Source organism: Onychomys torridus, chromosome 9, assembly GCF_903995425.1.
Source record: "Onychomys torridus chromosome 9, mOncTor1.1, whole genome shotgun sequence".
Lineage (NCBI taxonomy): Eukaryota > Metazoa > Chordata > Mammalia > Rodentia > Cricetidae > Onychomys > Onychomys torridus.
In genome coordinates this window covers 3,074,717-3,097,673 of record NC_050451.1, presented here as the reverse complement: position 1 = coordinate 3,097,673, position 22,957 = coordinate 3,074,717, and the positions used below count along the sequence as shown (strand labels likewise).

The 22,957-nt window shown below is 42.7% G+C and overlaps 1 protein-coding gene across 2 annotated transcripts in view; it reads left to right on the top strand.

Moving 5' to 3' along the window:
• Positions 1-22,957, top strand: part of Cacna2d3 (calcium voltage-gated channel auxiliary subunit alpha2delta 3) — an 844,799-nt gene that overhangs the window by 263,676 nt on the left and 558,166 nt on the right. For both annotated transcript variants that reach the window (XM_036199702.1, XM_036199701.1), the window contains exon 4: positions 11,772-11,831. In XM_036199702.1, coding sequence (XP_036055595.1) covers positions 11,772-11,831 — 60 coding nt within the window. The remainder of the gene's footprint in view (positions 1-11,771; positions 11,832-22,957) is intronic.

Here is a 22,957-nt window from a genome sequence, read left to right as displayed (position 1 = left end):
TCTTCATAGCCTAGTTAACTTAATATCACAACTCCTTTATAGACCTGTGTGGAGGTTTGTTTCCATGGTGATTATAAATCCAATCAAGTTCTCTATCATGATTAATCATCCAAAGTGTGGATTTCATCACCCATTTGTCATCCCGTTGACTTTAGTGGCAGTCTGCTTTTCTCCCCTGCCCCAACCCTTCCTCTGAACTGGTTCGTACTTACCCTCTGGTCCCCGCCAGTCACATGATCAGAAAACACACCTTTTCTTTATTTTAGCAGGCAGGGGTCTCACACTGAGGATGAAGGTCTCCTAGATAGCTGGTGGAATGGAGGGAGCGGAGGCCAGGGAAATTGCTGCCCCAGGCTCAGGGACTTGGAAAGTGCTGGCACTAGAGTCCCAGTGAGCCACAGCCTGTGGTTTCAGCTGTCTGCAGAAGGATACCTGCATGGGTGGCATTGGCAAAAAGGTATCTGCGTCCTGCAGTTACTACCATATTTAACAGGCCTTCACCAGGAGAAAATTGGTTTTTCTTCTTGCTGGTATCCAAGTCTGTCAGGAGCCTACCCCAGAGCCCTGCTGGCCAGAGAGAGGTGTGACTCTGCTTAGGTAGTGCTGAAAGCCAAGGGACATGATCAGGTCCCAGAATGAACCAAGTGACATGGACCTTACATGGAAACAACCTCTTTGTTTTATGTCACTACTGACCCCTTTGAGTTTCTTGCCCAGCATTGCTACCACATGAGTTTTAAAGAGTAATTCAAGTTTTTCTCTCATCATTTGGGTTTAGGCCCAGTGACACCTCTTACTATTGCAGAGCAGTGGCAGTCTACATGGCTAGATTTGGAGTCCCCTGGAAGATATACCTTTGGGTATGTCTGTGAGGGCATTTCTAAAGATGCTTAGCTGAGGAGAGGAGACCTAGGGTGAATGTGGTTGGCACCAGGTTATGTGCTGAACTCCATGAATGAATAAGACTAGGAAAAAGGAGGAAGCCAGCTGAGCAGCCATGGTCGTCTTTCTCTGTTTCCTGCCTGTGGATGCCTCACATTTCTACTGCCATGCCTCCTAAGCCATGATGACCTGTACCCCCAGCTGAGAGCCAGGGCCCACCTGTCCTTCTTTAACATCTTTTGTCATAGTCATGAGAAAAGTGACCAGGACCAGTCACATGCACCTTCAGCCTCACCCATTGTCCTTGCTCCTCAGAACTCTCTTGCTGTCTCAGTGCGGTACTCCCTTCCCACCCGCTCCCCATCCCAACTCCCAGCCCAGCAGATGTAGGGATGTAGGGATCCTTGGCCACTGCCCATCACTTCCCCTGGTCCTTTCATTCTGGCTCACCATCACATCTTGGAAGAAACATCCTGCACCATGAGCCATGCCCTGCAGAGTTGCAACCTCCTTGCGCTTGGTCTACCTTGTGTGTGCACTTGAGACAATCTAGGTGTTTTCCTTTGGGGGACAGTGGTGAGACTTACCTGGAGTCCTTGCCTGAGCTCTTAGGGCAGTTTGGTACATAGATCAGGAAGGTGTAAAGCTCTGTGTTGGTCAACTGTCAGCACACTGCGTGGCCCTCCTGTTCACATCCTACTGGCTGATGTCACTATGAATGTGCCATCATTTTCCGAGCCTAGCATCATCATCATCATCATCATCATCATCATCATCAATCACTACCATCACCATTAACACCGTTATCTTCATTGTTATAGTAACAGCAGCAGCAGCAAGAGTTAACATTAGCACACTGTCACATCACTGCACTGCTGGAGCCTAGATTCAAAGTCACATTTTGTGACCCTAAGGGCAGCTTTTGAGGTCAATACATGTTTCCCTCCACAAACTGAAATTGCTCTTGTAAACATTTGGATGAGGGTGGAAGGAGAACGCAAAGGGGGCATTTTGAACAGCTTTTCCCTTGTCTCTGATTTAATTCAATCCACCTTGAGAAGGTAAAGTCTGGGTAATCATAGTTGTTGTGGGTGAAAGGATACGCTGACTTCCTAACCCTGGGTGGATCTGGTGGCTAGGGGCTGCCTGCTACACATGCTGGCCTATGCAACCTCTCGGGGTTCATCCATCAAAAGAGCTTGCTTTGTCCAACAGCTTAATCCCCATGTCCCTGTCTTTGGGAGGCTATCAGTCAGACCTTTCAATCTATTCCATTTTCAGCCTCACTGATCACAGATCTTCCCAGTGAAGCTGAAAAAGGGAGTGGAGGGCCCTTAAATGCAGCACAGAAGGAGCAGGTGCAGAGCCTTGTGTCTTTGAACAGGAGCTTTGGAGTCCTTTCCCTGGCAGCAGAATTAACTTTCACATAACCTCCATGTAACTGTGAACTTGAGGCCCTCCTCCAAGTTCTGTCTGTGCCAACCGTGGGAGGCGCAGACGCTGTGAAGTTTCCTTGTTCTAGTCAAGCTGTTTTCTGCTGGGAAATCTTGTCTCTTCTGAACCCTGTCTTCATAGCATCTTGTGCCTGTGTGGAATCATTTAAGAGTATTCTGTGTGCACATTCCCATCGTGTTCATACACCCACACCACAGTGCAGTGCACACATGGTCTCGCTCCAACATATCAGAGAAGGTAGCAGAAATGCAAAGCCGTGCATTCAGATGCATCCAATGCCAAGCAGCTCATGAGAAGGGGAGCATGGTATTTAGCACCTTGCCCTTGGAATTAGAAGCCTGTTTTTAAAAATGGGCCAGAAGTTGCCAAAATCTGTTTCTTGAGGTCCTACTCAGTGATTGATGAGGTTCTGGTTATCTGATGGGTTCTTAAGAAATACTTGTTTATAAACCATACCTGCATCTTCTTACCTTGACCATGACTCACCTGATCTTGGGACAGATGTTCCCTTCTCCCTTGTTGGTTGGGCACTAGCTTCAATGCTCTGCTTTTGGGGGCCCTAATCATCACCCCAAGGAAGCCTAGGGAGGGCTGTAATGAAGAGTGTAGCAGGATGTTAATCACCAATAGCAGGTCACAGGTAAAGACATTTTCTTCTCATTGTGGAAAACAAATGTCTATTCTTCAGATCATTTTCTTGTCTATCCTTGCCTACCCCCTTGGGAAGGTCTAGAGAGTTCTAGTATATTGGATGTGGCACATGTATACCCGAATCCCAGATCTATGAGGATTGGAGAGAGGAAGGTCACTGGAGTTTACAGGTCACTAACCTAGCTCCAGGTAGAGTGTGAGGTTAAATCTCAAAGGGTTGGGATGGAGAGAGATAGGGCAGGGAACACAGCATTCTCCTCTGGCCTCTGCACATACATATACCTGTTCCTATGCCCTCACATACACGTACACATATACCATACATATACACCATGCTCACACACATAAACACAGAGTTCATTATCCACAAAGGAAATGCCCCAGTCATCTCATTCAAAGGGTCCAGAGTGGATTTGTCTAGTTTTCCATCTAAATAGCCTTGATGTTGATAATCAAGCCTAAGACGTTCCCAGGGGCTCATCGAAGTAGAAAGTCATTCTTTAAAATACTGAATTCTTTGGAGTGTCTTGGACTGGTACTTAATACTGTCTTCCCTTCCCACCTCCCCCAGGTCCCCTTTGTTCCTGGGTAGCCCTTTGACTGCCCCCATCTCTCACAGCTTAGCAAATGCCGCGCTTCGTCAAAAGCAGCCTGACATGTTGAATGAAATGGTCTTAGTTTGGAAATTGGCCATGTTGATAACAGGTTATTAATTTAATCAGCCTCAAGTTGATAACAGGTACCTCCTGTGGAAACAAAGATAATTTGCTATTGATTGTGATCCTGTCTCCTGATAGAAACTCTGGGCTTATTGTGTCCTGTAAAAGGCCCCCATCCCCACCAGCCTTCCACAGTGTGAAGGACAGGGAAGGGGAAGTGTGATGGCAGAGAGGATCACTCCATGAGGTGCACTGCAGAGGTGTGTCTGGCCATTGTTCTGGTACCTGCTTCCCCTGGAAACCTTACAGAAGAGCTTTCATAATCCACTTTGAAATGTTTGCCATTTGTAGAGCAGAAGCGAGAGCTGCAGCTTTCAAGCAGAAGGTCATTTTATACAAAATGTTCATTCGTGTGCAACAAAGCTTATTTCTTCTACAGGAACAAAAAGAAATAATGAAGCCTTCTTAAAAGCTGTTTTTTTCCCCACCAAAGAACGATCTTCTTGAGAGTTGGTGATTTCTCCTTGCCACTTCTATTGGAATTGAAAAGTAAAAACATTCGTATCAATGAAGATTACAGAATACTGTTAGAATATTGTTAGATATAATTTCAATTGTGGCCACAGCATGATGGTGGGAAGCATGGATGCCCTCGCTTGCTTCTGCTTCTTGCCTTTGTTAATCTTTCTGGATTCTTCACTTTGTTGTTTAGCCAAGGATGCCATCTTTGTTTGGGTTTTGACTAACATATGTTTCCAAAATACTGTCTTACCCCCAAACTCCCATCATCTTAGACATTTCCTCAGTACCCACCTTTCTTCTGGATGCTTCCATTTCTTATACAGCTTACATCCTGCTCTTTCTGGCTTCTGTCCTTCCCTGCGTGGTAGCATTGTTGGCCCTTGGTCTGTAAACAGCAACTTCTCCTGGTGCCCCCTCTGTGATCACCTCTCAATGTTTCTGAGGCTGCTGGTGGTCCCACACCCCACCATGGAGATAATTCTGGTTTTGCTAATTATGGAAGCAGTCTCAATTAACCTGCTCTGTTCCAGAGAGCTAGGAAGTGCCTCTTGAGACCAGAGGAGAAAGGGTTTCAGCACCAGCAGGAATAAAAATGTAAATTTGAATATTTTACTTAACATCTTTCAATGTAATGGTCTGTGTGCATGTGTGTGTGTATGTATGTGTGTGTATATATGTGTGTGTGCACATGTGCACATATGCATGCAAGCATGTGCATGTGTGTGGTATGTTATGTGTCATATGTGATGTTTGTGTTTGGTACATGCAAATGAGTGTTCAGGTGCTGACATGGTTTGTGCTCATTTGGAGGCCAGAACAGAGCCATCTGTGTCTTTCCTTATCACTCTCTGCCTGATATCCTTGAGTCAGTGTCTCTCAATGAGCTAGAACCTCACTGTTTAGACTATGCTGGTCAGACAGTAAGCTCATAGGGTCTGCCTGCCTCTGCTTCCTAATGCTGGGATTATAGGTATGTGTACATATTCCTGGGTTTTTATGTGAGTGGCTGAGGATTTCAACTCAGGTCCTCAGGCATGCAGAGCAAGTGATCTTACCCACTGAATGGTCTCCCCAGCCTCTGCAATGATTCTTAAATGGATGATGCCTCTTGATATAAAAGAGAAGTGTTTTCTGAATCCCATCATAAACCAATCTCATTGTATTGGGTTCCTGGAAAGGACTTCTGATGTTCTAACAGCCCCTAAGGAGGATAGAGATAGTGTCATTTTATGTCTAGGATCTATCGGTTTTTAACTACATGACTGTGAGAAACCTGGAACTCTGCAGTTCCCATACTCTGAGCCGTTCCTATGTCATGCCTTGCTGGTAGTGCTGGTTCTGAGTACACACTGTTGCACAAAGCTGTAAATCTCCCTACTCTAGCACCTAAAACAAATCCCACAGAATCTAGGGAAGAAGAAAGTGATCCGTGCCATTCTAGATACAGTGGTGACTATAATTGCTGCCATTCCTCCATGATTCCATGTTCCCCACCCCCTGTAACTTTAGCTTCTGTTGATATGACAGATTAGACAAGTCGTACCTAATCTCAATGTTAATGGCAACTCATGGGCTGACTCTGTACATGCAGTCATCACTGCAGCCCAAATCCAGGCTAATGATTATAGATTTTTCTTTCAAGTCACTGTAGTTAAATTTCAACCTTATTTGAGGAAGAATTTAATTTTTTACATGGCATTAGAACCTTCATATAAGTATGCAAGGTATCATTGCAAAATGTTAAACAAAACCCACTAAGTACATGAACTGTTTTGAAATCTTTGTTAAAATCAAGCATCACATTATAGCAGCTTTTACAGCACAGGGCTTTTAGCTTTAACAGGGGGAATAAAAATAGTTCTTTGCCTGTTCCATATGGTTTTTATATGATTGTTTTGCTTTAAGGGTTTTCATCTGTAATTGTCTCTCCCCAGCTCTGGGGATTTTCATGAACATTTATTTTTTCATGTGTATACAATTCGTTCCTGCTGGTTCCATCAGCGGGAGCCCGTTGTGAGTTCCTTTGGAGTTAGAATCGAGGTTCCAGTACCTATCCCATCTCTCACAGGACATCCTATGCTTTCTTTCCATCCCTTGTTAAGCCAAAATAACCAGGGACAAAAGAAAAATATTAGAACAACAACCACCACAAAACCCCATTTTCTTCTTATCCAGTTTCAGTGTGCTTGTCGGCCCCGCCTTCTGGACCGTCATGGGTAGTGTGGCCTCTGTGATGTCTTTACCTCTGGCTTTGATTTAAGTGTTTGGAGAGGAGACGAGAGACTGTGCGTTCTGTAGTGCTATAGAGATGTTCACCCGTGGTCCTTGTCACAAGAAGTGAGATGTGATGTTCAATGAAATGCTTTAAAGATGCTTTAACATCCCCATTGTCCCCTTGGCAGATTCGCCTTCATTGAGGCCATAAATACTGTCCCTGGCCCAGGGCCTCTGGCATTTCTTGCTTATAAAGATGGCTCTTGTTTGTATTTGTTTCACTAAAATGGAAGAGTTATGTAGAAATATAAAAAGTAGTGCAAGGAGGCTCGGCTCAGGAATTACCGTCTTTTAGCTGGTAGGTGCTTTGTCTGGAGCCCAGCGAGCAGATTCTTCTGTATGGTTACCGGTTTTTATAGCGCTAAGAGATGCTTTGGCCTATAAGGACGGGAAAGGGAAAGTTGTGGCCACTGCTTCTGTTTCTCTTTACCTCAAAGCTTAGGCTGGAGCCTTGAAAGTCTTTTTAAAACTTACAGTATTCAATTTTAATTAAAAACCACATTCAATTCTATAATCCCATCTGCCGATTCAAAAGGGGAATTCACATAAGAGAAAATTAACTTATTATTATTAGAAGTACACTGCCTTTCTAATAGATATAATAGAGAAGTTGCTCTCCCCAGGCTCTGTAGCCATACCTTACATAAGAATATTAGCAAATTTAATAGATTTTTTTCTTGCCTGTAAGGGACAATCAAACTTACTTTTAAAAACTTACCTCATTTGCTCAGAAGAGAGATGCTATAGACTATTGCTCTCCATGGCCACATACCAGAACTTGAAGTCAAATGGTCTCAACTTTGTTAGGTGAAGATTCATTTTTTTTAAAATTTTATTAACAATAAGAACTTCTTTCTTTCAGACTCAATTTTAGTAAACTAATGGCACATGATACCCTCCATAAGTACCATTTCATATAGGAAGGGTCACATGTCCTTTGTTCTTCGTCTGAGGCCTGTAATTATCAAGATGCTGGTTCTCGTGAGTCCTGGGAACAGCACCAGGGCCTGTTCTTGTAGGCTTCTTCTCCTGCATTCTCCTGGAAAATGTAGGCTTGCTTCATTAGCCACAGCAGGCAGGCTGGGATAGCCCTGCATCTGGCTGTGGGGCAGGAGCATCCTTCCATTCCAGGCCCTGTCCTAAATCACTTGCCATGAGATGAGTGAAGGGCAGCTGCTGGTTGACCCTCTTCTCTTGTGTCGTATTTCTTAAACTTATTCAGAGACAATGATGGGAAACTATCTCCAAGGATTAAGGTTTTTAGCGGCATGCAGCAGTTTAACTGGAAAGTTTTGACCAGAAGAATTAAATTGTCACACCCTCTCTCCTATCAGCACAGGAGTGTTCCTGCTCTTTTCAGCAGTGATGTAGCAGGATCCAGTGGTTTCTAGGGTGTTACCTCCTATGCATTCAATTGGAGTGTTTACTGCTAAAATATATTTCATGTTATACTCTATATGAACACTATAAGCTATGTGTAACATGTATCACACATATACACACATGCATACATGAACAGAATATATTAGACATGAAATATATACATGCCATGTTATGTCACATAGGAATTAATGTGTTATATAGGATGCATGTGTACGAGACACTTGTACATATAGATGCATTCATTCTTATGTAGATCAAATGTTATTCTTTCAACTTATACATTAACATCTTATTTTCTTATTTGTCAGTCCTAAACTACTTTATTGTTTTATTCTATTCCAATTCTTTGCTCATTTCTGTATTACCATTACAGTTATTGTGAAGCTTTATTTTGTTATTTTTTAATCATTTAGATATTTCACTGATTTTCCCCCCTTCCAGGTTCTCAGTGTCCTTAGACACCACTAAACACCATAAAAAAAAGATATTTAAGTAAACAAGTGCTCAAATGCATGAGTAGTTTTGATAATGTAAGTGTTAAGTCTTGCATAATATTTACATATACATCTCTACATGGAACTGATTTCATGATACATGCTTAGCCGTTCTAAACCCGTTACAAAGATTAAGATGATAAGCTCTTGTAGACATAGCTTTCTTCTCTTCCTCCTTGTCACTCATCTGTCACAGTGCATGAAGACACATGTCCAGATTGCACACTGTGATCCCAGAGGCTGACAGGCTACACTGACTGGGAGGATTCTGGGAAGATTGTGGTCCAACTGAACCTTGGGCCAGTGTGCCCAGTATTGTCTTAGTCTTTCTTTATTGTCTGTTTCCTACTACGTCCATCTCATGTCTCTCTTCTGTAAAGATTTTTCTGTCTTAAAGTGAAAATACATATGTGCTCAGAAAGATGAAAGAGACCCAGGAAATGTAATCTTGTTAAATAAGAAACACCGAGCCAATTGCAGAGTTAAAAGCCAAGAGGTCAGAGCAATAGTCGAGAGCTGAAAACCTTACCCTTCATTGCTGCTCTGTCTTTCCTCTCCGCAAGAGAGCTACTTCCTGTGTCCTGTCTTTTTTATAGACTTTCTGTTCTGCCTTCTCATTGGTTGTAAACCCAACCACATGACCTCCTCATCACTGCCTGTCTGTACAGACCTCCAGGTCTTCTGTGGTTGGTATTGAGATTAAAGGCGTGTGTCGCCATGCTGGCTGTACCCTTGAACACACAGAGATCCTGCCTAGCTCTGCCTCCCAAGTGCTGGGATTAAAGGCGTGCACCACCACCGCCCAGCTTCTGCTATGGCTTGCTCTGACCCCAAGGCAACTTTATTTATATACAAATAAAATCACATTTTACAAATAAAGTATCACCACACAGTAAGTCTTGGACATCTCATGGGTAATTATTACTCAGGGTCCCCTGTGGAGGCAGAATGTGAAGTAAGTACCGTACTCAGCCTGTGGTACACAGCCAGATTCCAGCAATAGTAGTGACACCCGGAGAGATCCACTAAACCAAACACATCACTAGCCTGCCCAGAGCTTCTGTTTGGGTGGGTCCTGGGTAGGACCTTGGATTTTTCAATTCTAGCAAGTTCCCAGGTGAGACCAATGCTGCTAAGGGGGGCACTAGGTGTTGAGAACTACTACTGTATGGTTACCTACTCATGTATTTTAGAGGAGGAATCTGAAACCCAGAGCCAGACAGGGGCTTCCCCAGCATGTCAAGTGAAGGTAGTTTAGCTTCTGGGACAGAGTGAAGAGCAGGTGTTCTGACTCTGGTTCTACCATGTTCTCCAGGCTCTGTTTCTGACTGCTCAGAGCAGACATCCCTGGTGATTGACTGAAGGTGGCCTGGAAAATACAACATATGACCCTCCTAGATTCTTTTCTGTGGAAAACTGGCCTCTCTCTTCATGGCCCATGGAGAAACAAGACTTTGGTAATCTCTGCCATTGCCAAAGTTACCCTGTACTCTTCAGCCTCTTCATGTCCACATCCAATTAATCGTGACCTGTTTGGTTGTTGACTTGTAACAACTTATGATCAACACAAATGTAATTTTTCAAACTTGGCCTATTAAACTTGGGTTTTTATCATGTCTGTGCTTATTTTTTTTTCTCTTTTTTTGTCAGTTATACACAAGTTAAAGTCTTTTGGGAAGAGGGAAACTTAATTGAGGGATTGCCTGTATCAGACTGCCTATAGGCAAGTTTATGGGGCATTTTCTTGGTAAATGATTGATGTGGGAGGGTGTAGCCCACTCTGGGCAGAGCTATCTCTGGGCAGGTGGTCCTGAGTGGTATAAAAAAGCAAACTGAGCAAGCCATGCTACAAGTCCCGTGGCTTCTGCTTGCGTTCCTGCTTTCAGGTCCCTGCCCTGAGTTCCTGTCCTGATTTCCCTTCATGGTGGATTGTAAGCTATAAGATGAAATCAACTCTCCTTCCCATGTTGCTTTGGGTCATGGTGTTTATCACAGTGGTAAAAAGCAAGGTCAAAGCAAGTGAGCCAGAGCAGCAGAGGGAGCCATGGGAAAAACAGAAATGACTGACTTTAGATTTCTTTCCATGACATATCAGTGAAATATTATTTCAAAAAATGAGAATTTTCTCTAATGTTCTATAGCCTGTATTTTCATAGAAGATATCTTACTGTTTGCATCCTCGAGTTAAGGTAAAATGATTTTGATAGTTGACTAGTTTTCTTTGTGTAAAAAGAGATGTCATGAAATTGTTCTCATAAGAATGAATGTGAGACAGATATGGTAGTACATATAATGCCAGAATTTGGAAGGTAGAGGCCAGATGATTGTGAGTTCTAGGCCAGTCAAGGCTACAAAATGAAACCTCATTTCTTTTCTTTTTTTTTATTATGTGTTTTAATTTTATACATCAGCCTTGGGTTCTCCTGTCCTCCCCCCTCCCACTCCCACCTCCACCTTCCTCCCAGCCCCTCCCCTCCATTCCTATGTCCTCCAGGACCAAGACACCCCAGGGGATTCATTTAAACCTGGTGGATTCAGTATAGGCAGGTCCTGTCCCCTCCTTCCAGGCTGAGCATGTGTCCCTGTATAAGCCCAAGGTTCCAAACAGCCAGCTCATGCACTAAGGACAGGTCCTGGTCCCACAGACTGGGTGCCTTCCAAACAGACCAAGCTATTCAATTGTCTCACTTACCCAGAGGGCCTGATCTAGCTAGGAGCTCCACAGCTGTTGGTTCATAATTCATGTGCTTTCTAGGCTCACAACCAAAAATAGAAGAAACCTCATTTCTTAAGAACAAGGGCAATAAATGTGTGCCAGTGATACTCTGCTTGCCTGCTATGTGTAAGGCCCTGGGTTCTATCCACCTATCTTAAAAAATGTGGTGATGAATGTGGCTAGTTTACCAAAAAGGGTACATGTTGTGGTTTTCTGGGGTGTGAGTATTAATTTAATTTCAATTGCCTTAATGAGATGCATATTATCAAAATAGCATTGGCTTATCATAACTATCTCTTGGTAATGATGTATCAGAATTGAAGCAGAAAGAATTGGAATTCAATGATTAAGGGAATTAAAATAAGAATTATTTCCTAAACCAGTAGAGAAGACTCTAAATCTATGAGAATTGAGTTCAGAGAAACTCAATAAATCTTGAGTAAGGACCTTTGAACCTAAGTTATACCATTTCTAGATAAATTTTGGATCTTCGTTGAGAATCAAAATCCAGGTTCTGAATGCATGCATGTGTTCATGGGTGAACACTACAATAAATATTTATTTTGGGAGACAGAATTGGATGATGAAGGCAGAAACTAAAATTTCATAGAAGCCGCTATGTGTACCAATGAGGTGACTCATCCTTTTCAGATGGGAAATTACCCTAGTCTTTTCAGAGTGTGCGTGGGGTCTAGGTCATGGTCCTGATTCTGATTATTGCCTTCTGTCTTCCAGCGGCTTGTGGAGGCTGCAGAAGAGGCACACCTGAAGCATGAATTTGATGCTGACTTGCAGGTAACTGACTATATTTTGAGTTAAGTTGTTGGTCTGTTTCAGTGACTGAAGAGAAATGCTTTAAGAGGATGGCCCCCAGTTGCCATGGAGATGCCTCTTTCTTGTTGGGTGAGGGTAACAATCCTCAATCTTGTTCACTAATGGCAGATGATGTCACACACTCACACATGTAGACCAGATTTCTGTGAAATTTTCTGATATGGGGGATGAGTTATATCAGTAAATTAATAGTAATTCTTGGGGTTCTCAATGGTAAAATGGTAAAATGGTGGGTATCTAGAATTGTATTTCCCAGGCTGGAGTTTGGATTATAAGTGACAGGAAGCAACATTGTGATGTATTTGACCTTGATTAGTTGTTAAAGACAAGAGTGTTAAGCTTAAACATTAAGTCATTCATATACTTGGGATTAGAATATCTATTTAAGAAATTTATTGTAGTAGAACTCACAATCATGGCAGACTGATTGAAAACGATTAGGGTCTTCATATAATAGAAATACATTAACAAAGACAACAAGTAGCAGAAAAAAAAAAGCCCTCTTGAGTCCCTGAAGGTACTTATCTGACCTGTCACTTGAGTTCCGTGCCTTCTCTTCACTGCAAACAAAACAACAAAACAGAAGAAGTCTTCCTGTTTAGGTCTGCTCTTTGGGTGGAGTGTGTTCACAGTCAGGAAATAGTGTTTATTTTGGAGTACTTTTATTTATATGGGAAAGATAAAGAGAAACAAATCTTAAAGTGCCCAAAATGGCATTTCTAAAGCAGCTTTGGTTTGTGTCCCTTTCTCATGGCTACACTATTGGGGAAACCGATGAGACGTTAACAGAAGGGATATTTGCAAATGACAGTCAAGGTTAAGAGAAACCCTCAGTGTCCTTCAGGCCTGAGGAAGCTGTAGGAAAAAGAGAGTTCCAGACCCCAGAGGAGATGGCTACAGGGGAAGGCTTTCTGGTAGAGCAGTACTGTTATTCACAGTGAGCAGGCCAAAGTAGACCACAGGGCAGACAGACTGTAACTGTTGGTGCTGAGACTCCTGAGTCATGGAGCTTGTTGGAGAAGGCCAGAGATAGGTCTGGAGGGGCCAGCAGAAACTATCAAGGGCATGAGCGGGGTGTATCTGTTAGGTACAGCAGAACACATAAAAAGCAGGCAGAAATGTAGACAAGTGTAGCAAACTCCAGGGGGTGGTGTGGAGAAGTGGTGGGGATAGTTGCCAATATTGGGGAAAGAATGGGAGGTTGGCACAGTTTTCTGAGGAAGGGCAGGGTCTAGCAAGAGGAACTGTGAGTGAAGCAACAAGCACCTTGCCTTCCTTATAGCCATCTCTACATGGTGGCTTTCTGAAGATCTAGAGGCCATGGACTGGCCACTCCTGTCCACAACCAGCCCAGACTTCAGAGGACTGGATGTCATAGAGTAGGCTGGAGGGATTTAAAGAAAGCACCAGGAAGCACATTCCTGAGTGTAAAGACAGCAAGGGCCTGGTGAATGCACGGCCAGCAAAATGCTCCTGCCTTCCTTTTGGAATTCTGGTGCCTTTTCAGAGAGTTTCAGTTTTAAATGACAGAGCCTCAGATCAACTCAAATCTGTGTATAGCCATTAACATAAGCATCTGGGGCCACTGCCATGGCTCAGCGGGTAAAGGTGATGCCACCAAGCCCAGTGACTTGAGTTCAATCTCTAGACCCCATGTGGTAGAAGGAGAGAATCAATTCCTTCAGATTATCTTCTCACCTTTATATACACACTATGGCATTTACCCTCAAAAATAAAGAACTAATTATAATATATTGTTTTTCAAAATGAAGTAAAATAAGAATTCACTGGTATACTCGAATAAATGAACAGGCGTGTAGGTAAATACATTTTAAGAATGGAGAAAAGTCTCTCACGGTAAAAGTTACTAATACATAAAGAGGAAATAATGGAGATCAAAACTTAACGAATGATCACTTGAGGCAAGGATCTTCAATGGATGCTAAAATGGTGGACATGCCTTGAGAGAGAGCGAGGTATTAACAGTGGCAAAGGATCCCTTTACAAATTATTCAGTGATGCTGGGGAAAGTGCACCTGTATTCTCTAGAAGCCTGCTCCTATGTGACAATCTGGAAAGAGTCCATCATCAGGCATGTGATGACTGACTCTTTAGTGAGTCAGGTCACACGTTATCCAAAATGAAAGCTACAACACCAGGTAACTGTAGACTGTGCAGGATGCTGCAGAATTACTCTCTAGGCTTCTCTTTAAAAAGGACACGTTCAAGAAAGAAAACCTCGAGTTGTTCTTTGTTTTGGGGTTTTGTTTTGTTTTGTTTTCCAAGTTAGTAGAGATTGAGGACCCAGGGCAATAGAATGAATGTGTGATTCAGAACTGAGCTAGAGAGATTCAAATGTAGGCTGTGTATCCGATAGTGACACTGTGTTACTGTTGGTGTGTCTGGATTTTGTGTGACCCCCTTTGCCATGGTTCTACTTTTTCCTGGAGTGAGATTTGGATTCACAAGTCTAGCAGGAAGGGGTGGGTTCACAGGAGAGTAAGAAAGATTGGAAATCAGAGCTGTTTGGGAAAATCTGGCATGCCTGTCTATGGATGTTTACAGTCAGTTTTATTCTGAAATCTGTCCTCATTGAAGCAGAGGTGGGCTGGTGCAGGGGAGGGGTCAGCATGATTGCTTGCAGGGATTATATATTCTTTAGCAGTGGTAAGCACTTGGAGCATTGGGAGAGATGCTATGGGAGGGGTACTCTTTCCTAGTGTTTGAAGCTATTGTTACCTTCCCAGACTGTTCTAGGTTCCTATTACAGCTGTAAAATAAAATTCTGGTGAGGCACACTGACTCTTCTGGTCAAGTGTGATACTGTGAACACAGAGGAAGCAAGGAGATTTCTTGAAACACAAACCAGACACCAAGAAAACTAGCCTCTTGCTTTTGTTCTCTGAGAGGTTCTTTTGTATGTCCTCATCCTTCACCCTTTCTGTATGTGAACAGAAAAACTAACAGAGGGTACAACTGTCGCCTGAATAGGGGAAGATGTTGCAATAACCTCTTGGTATTAAGGAACGCCATTGGCTATCCAGCCCTCGGTTGGACCTGGCTGAAATCTCAGGGTCAGAGCAAACCTGGTGCTCTTTGGTGGAAAGCTGTAAAAGGGAGGCCTTTGATAGCATGGGTGCATCCAGAGCATCTGTCTGCCCAGATGAAGGCTTCAAAGCCACTGAAACTCTGACGCTATTAAGTCTGCTAACAGTCGGGTGTCAGCCCATGGCTATTACGAGGGAGCAGACCTGAGCACTGGCTTAGAGTTTATTGCTCTGATGCTCCATTAGAGCTGATCAATTGTTAATCTGGGCACTGCTGACCTCTCTGTGACCCTGCCAGAGCATTGTTTTTATAAAAGAACAAAAAACAGAAAACAAGACCTCTTATAGCATCTACTCACTGCATAGTAACGCCAGGAAAGACCCTATGCCTCTAGTGTAGAGAGAAGTCTGTTTTCATATAGAAAACAACAACAACAAAAACTGGTTTTGTGACATTTCCTAAACTGTGGAGTCTCAAATTTCAGAGTTCTGAGTTTCCTTATCCCCCTAAGAGAAAAAAGATGGTATTTATACCCCTGGATTCATTTGACATAGTAACTTTGTGTCTGTGTCTCATTACAAACAAACAAACAAACAAACAGGTTTCTGGTAGAATCATTAAGAGCTAACCTCTCCAAAATTATCTTTATGATCAGGGTTCTGTTTGTCCTTTAAATTCTTCTCACAATCTTTCTGGAGGTTTAACTGTTCCCTCTGGCCTGTGGCCTTGGCATCTTAGAGCCCTTGTCTAAGAACCCTAACTGTGGCACTATATTGTTAGCACTTAAAAATTATGTTGAGGCGTGAAGCAAAAATACAGACTGTTGTGTGTGAGAACAATCGAAAACACACAGCTCCCTGTCGAAGGCAGATCGGCCTGGCTTTCTTATGGACACAAGTTTTGCCCTTTGTCTTATACCTATTTATGGTTGCCTATGGGTTCTAGATTGCCCTTCTCTTGGGTTAGTCTTTATTCCCCCAAGTCTCTATTAATAGCAATGGGTAGCAACAAATTGGCAGAGGCTCTTTGAACTTGACATCTTCCCTTTACAAAATTTTATGTTGTACGTTAATATATGACTTTTGTTAAGAGATTGGTAATTATGGGGGAAACAAAGATTTCCACAAACCAAGTTTCATGTTAATTATTTCACTGAGATCATTCTCATCATTGTGATGATAAAACCTCCTTATTCATGGAAGAAGGATAGAAGGCCCCAGCTTCAGCCACCCAGCCTACTAATACACTGATACCTTCCCAGAAAAATTGATCTAAATACCAAATAAACTCAAGCAGAATGTCTCCTCCCTCCCTCCCTTTATTCTCCCCCATGTCTCTCCCCTCCTGCCTCTCTGTCCCCCACCTCCATTCTTTTGGAAGTTTTTCCCTTGGCAGTGAAGGAGAAGGGAAAAAAAGCTTTCTGACAGTGTACTAAAAACCTGCTTATCTTTGAACCACAAACATATTTTCTCTGAAAGCTGTCTCAAATAAGTGCCAATTGCACAGACCTGGTGCATGGAGGGGAAAATGTGATTTTGAATTGTGAATCCTGCAGAAGCTTTTTCTATTACAAAGTTTCCAATAGTCAGTTTTCTTTGTTGTTTGGTAAGAGGAAAAATGCCCGGTGACAGTCAGAGGGCTTCTAGGTGTGAGGGTGCAAAGAGACTAAGCTGGGCGGCTGTAGAGCGTCCTCAAAGTGCCCTTCTGCTCCTCAGCCTACTGCAAGTACCTGTCTTGCGAACACAGAGGCCTGATTTCAAAATGGGGGCAATAGGCTATGGTGTATAGGAATCCCTGAGGGAGAATAGCTGTGAGTAGTACTTGAATCTGCTTCCCCAGCTTGCTCACTCCTGCTATTCCCACGGAGACTTTGTCTAAGAGGGAGGGGAGGGCAGCCTAGAAGCCCAGAAGTTACTTTAGCCATGCTACCACCACCCACTGGGGAAATCATGAGGAGGACTTTCCCACATCCCCATTAAGATAGCACATCCCTGCTGGACCTTGAGACTCCTGCCCTGGGGAGCACTGTGGGTCATGAGGGGAGCACTACAGGTCATGGAGGGGAGCACTACGGGTCATCATGGAGGGGAGCACTACGGGTCATCATGGAGGGGAGCACTACGGGTCATCATGGAGGGGAGCACTACGGGTCATCATGGAGGGGAGCACTACGGGTCATCATGGAGGGGAGCACTACGGGTCATCATGGAGGAGAGCACTACGGGTCATGAAGGAGAGCACTGTGGGTCATGAAGGAGAGCACTGTGGGTCATGAGGCGAGCACTACGGGTCATGAAGGGGAGCAAAGGAAGGGGTTGGTAGCAGTACATCCTGAATGGAGAAAATAGCCACCCTCTTGGCACCCTGACTGAGTTCATTCCTCGCCATTTTGACGTGCTGTGTACTACTCCTTGCTGGGGTATGCATGGCAGTGGGATAAGGTGCAGCTAGAGGAACAAAGAAGACCCAAGGCCATAAAGAAAGGACATTTGTCATAGAGGCAGCCAGGTGGCTTTTGTGCAGGGAACGAGAAAAATTCTGCACACCTTTAGAATGTAGGAAAGAATGAAGGGATTTTCACATTCTGCATTAAAATAAATCCATCCTTTCTTTATCAAACTTAATGTTAGGCTTTTTTATTTTTTTCTCTTTAGGTCAGCTTGGCTAGGTCGTGGCTAGATATCAGCTTTCTGGGATTGTACATTTGGCATTTCATTCATCACAGGAGTGTTATGTAAGGGATTTCTAAGTACGCGCATCTTACTATTACAGCCGTTTCTCAGTTCTCTCCCGTCTTGTGCACACACACACTCTTAATTTTGTGCCTTATAACTTGGAGCAAGGCCAATGCTGTGCCTTTGAGCTTTGTGCTCATTAGTTATTTAGCAGTCACAGTGATTGCCCATGCCTCCAGCTGCTGCTGGTCATCTGTGAGTGAAAGACACAACCGTGGTTGGAACTTGAGCTTATTCAAATGGGCTTGGAGCCGGTAGCTTGGGCTTGGAGCCGGTAGGTTCTATCATTGTCATCCCAGCTGGACTGGGATGTGCTCAAAGGTTTTCACCTGTGGGTTCTCTGCTCATTTGTAAAGGGATGTAGTTGTAATAACCAGCTGATATATCTAAGTGTTCATCCCACTCATAGATGCTGACATCCACCAAGTTGCCAGTGGCTGCCTGTGTATCATCGTGCTGTGGGGCATGGCCATAAGCTAGACTGACAGTCGATGTCTTCGTTTTTATGGGACTCACCACTTTGTGAGAAAGACAAAGGCCAAGACATGACAACGTAAACAACTATTAGATTTTAATCATGGTACATGACAGGAAAAAAACAAGGTGTTGTTAGGGTACATGACAAGGCAACCTCCCGTGATGTGAGGAGACCTAGGAACAAGTCTCCTGAGGTGGTGAGTTTGTAGTATGTAGAGATTCTAGGTTTAACACCACAATTAGAAGCAATCTTTCTACACACAGTAACACTTGCATCTCTATAAATACAAATTCAAGTTTACTTTATCTCCATTCTAGAAAATAATCTTTTCTACCTCAGAGTTCTTTTTAACAACAATTACAGGTAACACTCTCTTGGACTAAGTCCCTACCCCAGGCTCAAACCAAAATGGAGTAACTCAAGCTAAATGCTACACAATTAAAGTGAAGCTTTAATGACACAAATACATCCTAAAACATACCAGTTTGTCCCCGAAAATCCGGGATTCTGGCCTCTCCAGGTGAGCACTGCTTTAATCTTTACAGGAAAGCAGCCTGGTTCCTACCTTCCAGAACCCAGCCCTTGACCAATGGGAGCTTCCATCCTACTTCACAGAATGGAGGACGTCTGGATTCCCAAATTGCAAATAAAAGGCTGATAACTAGTAACATAATAACACATATTCTCATATTGTCTTTTGACAACTATAGAAATGACAATCGCTCTTTCTCTCCTTAGCATGCTTATTACTTTCTATTCTTGGAATCTTATTCACACAAGTGTCCAGTTGTTGCTTAAGACATATTCAGAACTCAGTTTGCACCAAGTCCTGGTTTATGTAAAGGGAATTTGACAAACTAAGAGGTGGCACTCATCCTCCAGGGAAGTCCTGACTAATAACGAAGTACCTTGATAGGTGCCAGTGTAGTGTGGGCAGGAGCTGGCCAGCTGACTGACAATGCGAGTTCAGTAAGGGGAGGTTTGCTTGTTCTTTGGGTTTATTCTTTCATTTATTCTCCCTCACTCACCATGGTTCATTGAGCACCTGTTATAGTCCAGACATTGTCTTAGCTCAGCTAGAAGGATCCTAGCATAACAGTGACAAAGAGCCAGTATGTCAGCATTTACTGACAGCAAATTACTTAAACTGATTACAACTGGACAAATGCTATTTTAAAAATCTCTGTGTGGCTGTTGTATGGGCAAGGGGACAACCTCAGGTGTTGGAGACAGGGTCTGTCTTTTGTTTTTTTCTGCTGCGTACTGTAGGCTAGCTGACTGGTGAGGTTCTGGGTTTCTTCCATCTTGAGGTAGGTGTTTTGGGGTTACAGACAAGCATTGCTGTGTCCAGCTTTGCACAGGTTCTTTATATGCAGACTCATATCCTCACCACCACATGACAAGATACCATCAGTGATGGGGGACTCCTTCCTGTTCATGAATCTGGAAGCTCTCTTATTACATTTAAAAAGTATTGTATCTTCCTGTGAGTTGAGTCTTCTGCCATTAGGAAATACTCTACTTCTATCAGCATTTTAGGTTTTATATATAGGGTACTGGCACTTTAGTGTCCCATCCTTTTCTGTACTGTGACTGGCGTGTTACATTTTATAGGGACCCCTGCATCATGGAGTTGCGTCTTGCTCTCTTTTCAGTCTGGAAACCTTTGAATTATAGTCAGATAATTTAGTACACCTGTGTTTGACAAAATTATATGATGCGATTTTATTTGCATCTGCTGATTTTCTTCCTTGCTTTTTCTTGGATTAATAATTGAATATGTTTTAGGGTACCATTCAATTTATCTTTTGGTTTTTAATCTCCCTTAATAAAACTTTCAGTTGCCCTGGGGATTACAGTACACTCCTTAAGTGTAGAGTATGTCTATTTGGAATGCAAAGCACTACTTCCTTGAAATGAAAACCTCTATAACAACATAATTTTATCTACCACTGTTCACTGTGGAATCACCAGTGTATTTTATTTCCATGTGTTATGAGCCCATAAGAAAATATTGGTTTTGTTTTGTGTTTGCTTTACTTTGTTTTATTTATTGGTTGAGACAGGATCATACCATGTAACATAGGTTGACCTTGAACTCATGACCTTTCTGCCTTCCACCTTCTAAGTACTGGGGTTATAGGTGTTCACCACACCCAGCCCTATGGGGTTTTGTTTGTTTGTTTGTTTTTTAAACTACTGACCACTTAAGAACTTAATATAAGAAGTGAAGATATAAAACATTTCTCAATAAATAAAAATGACTCATGCCCTCCAATGGGAAAAAGAAGTGAAGATAACAATCCATTTTTTGTTTGCTTATTTATTTTTTTTGTTTTTACATCCCAACCAAAGTTTCCCCTCCCTCCTCTCTTCCCAGTCCCTCCTCACACTTCCTTCCCACCTATCCTCTCCTCCTCTGTTTTTCTTCAGATACAGGCAGGCCTCCTATGGATTTCAGTCATCCATTGCATATCAAGTTATAGGAACACTAGGCTCTCCTCTGCTCTGAAGGCTGGATGAGCAATCCAGTAGGAGGAACAGGTCCCCAAAGCAGGCAACAGAGTCAGAGACATGCCCACTCTCCCTGCTGGGAGTCCCACAGGAAGACCAGGTTAGACAGTTATAACACACATGCCTTGGTCACTCCTATACAGGCTCCTTGGCCGTCGGTTCTGTCTCTGTGAGCCCCTATGAGCCCAGGTTAATTGATTTTGTGGGTTTTCTTGTGGTGCCCTTGACCCCCCTGGGTACTAAAATCCTTCTTCTCCCTCTTCCTCAGTATTCCCTGAGATCCACCTGATGTTTGGCTGTGAGTCTCGTCTTGGCCTCTGTTTGCATCAGTTGCTGGGTGAAGTCTCTCTGCTGACAGTTGGGCTAGGCACCAGACTATGAGACAGCAGAACATCGTTAGGGATCATTTCATTGACGTGTTTCTTGCAATCCATTTTTAGCACCCTTGCTTGCTGTCCCTGCCGTGTCTCCTTTCTTCCTCTACACCTTAGTTTGCACTTCTCTTAACTTGAGAACCTCTTTCTTTTCTTGTTTTTTTCAATGTGGGTCTGCCAGAGACATCTGAATCTTTGCTTTTCTAACAATATCTTCTCTTACCTTCATTTTGAGGGTGATCTGAGTGGGTGTGAGCCAAATTGACAGACCCGCTCTGCTGGAGCTCTTTAAAATAGTATTCTGCTCTCTTGTGAGTGATGCTGCTGCTGCTAACATCTGTATCTTGTTCCTTTGTATGCATTTCGTCATTTTTTGACTGCTGCTTTTGATTTTCAGGGGCTACCCACTATATACGACACCGTTTCATAGGTCAAGGATGCTCTTAGTCTGGTATTTTCTTCACCTGTAATCTTTAGGTGTTTGCTCTGATTCTCAATATTATGACTAATTTTAAAGCAGGCTTCTTTAGAATTTTACCTGATCCGTTCTCTTTTTGGTTCCTTCTAGAAGTTAGAAGAAATGTTTGATATTATCCTCATGGCTTTTTGAGGCTGTTTCCCACCGTAGTTTAACCACATTTGTTAACTCTCTGTCCTCTCTATTCTGCCATTAAACTTGTCAGAGGAGTATTTGGTTCCAATTGTTTTTCATTCTAAGAATTTTGTAAAATCCTTTTTTGGTTTTATTTCCACTTGTTTACTGAAATCTCCCGTCTATTTTCTTTTAAATCTTGGAATATATCTACTATAGACACTTTAAATCCCTTCTGTGCTAATTCCACTGTCTGTGTTATTTATTCTGAATGCTTTTTTTCTTTTATTCACATTTCCCCCTCTTTACACATTTAGTATTTTTTTTTGCTTACTAGACATTGTGATTGCATTACTGTTTGATTTTTATGTATTTCCTTATTGTAATGTAGTATAATTTCTTCATGTAGTATGTGTCCCCTCAAAACCCAAATTGTATTGAATCAATTAAATTTGTGATAGGAGAGTTGTTAAGAGATGAGACAAGAATGATAAGCCCTGCATAATAGGGCAGCCCTCCCATGATGAATCTTCTACATTCTATATGGCCTTATAACTGATGGGAGAACACCAGCTTCTTTGTTCCAGAAGAACAACAAAGACTGTCCTCCATCTAAAAGAAAGACGAAATGTCTTCTTGTTGCAGGCTCTTGAGATGTAAACATTGTCTATCAAAAACTTATAATTTCTGTAGTTCTATGGTGCCTGCACTAGCTTCTGTCCTAAATCTCGATGGAAGTGCGAATATGAATAAGCTTAAGAACCCAAAGTGCATCTTTTCAAGCAGTGGCCTCTGGCCTGGTTTTGTTTGATGTGCCATTTGATTTTGCAGTCTGAAGGGAAGGTGAAGGTATTGCTTGTCCTTTCCAGATCTACCTTTCATTTAAATCTCTGGACTGACTCTCTTAGTGATACTCTTATATTTTTCTTGGCTGCTTATCGATTCATAAACATTGGCTCTTCTGTTGTGGAAGCGTCAAGAATGAACAACCCAGCAGACCCCCACTGTTCACTTCTTTCCTGCCACAGCGTTCTTCTGTGTGCCATGATCCTGTGTGCTTTTGTTCATGGATAACAGAGGTTAAGGCTAAGTTGTTTCTGCAGGAAATGTTGTCCCCCTTACAAAGGCGATCGCTTCTTTTGTAATCCTTTATCCCATGTTTCCTCTCAGCCTCCTCAATCTTGTGATGTTTATTTCACATAAATGTTGGTTTAAGACACACTTATTATAAGTATACTTTAAGCAAATGAACATCACCAATGTAAAGTTTATTAAGTGTCCAAATAAGCAAATGCTTTTGCTCCAACTGTATTTTTTTTCATGGTATGAGCCAGTTCAGGAAGGGA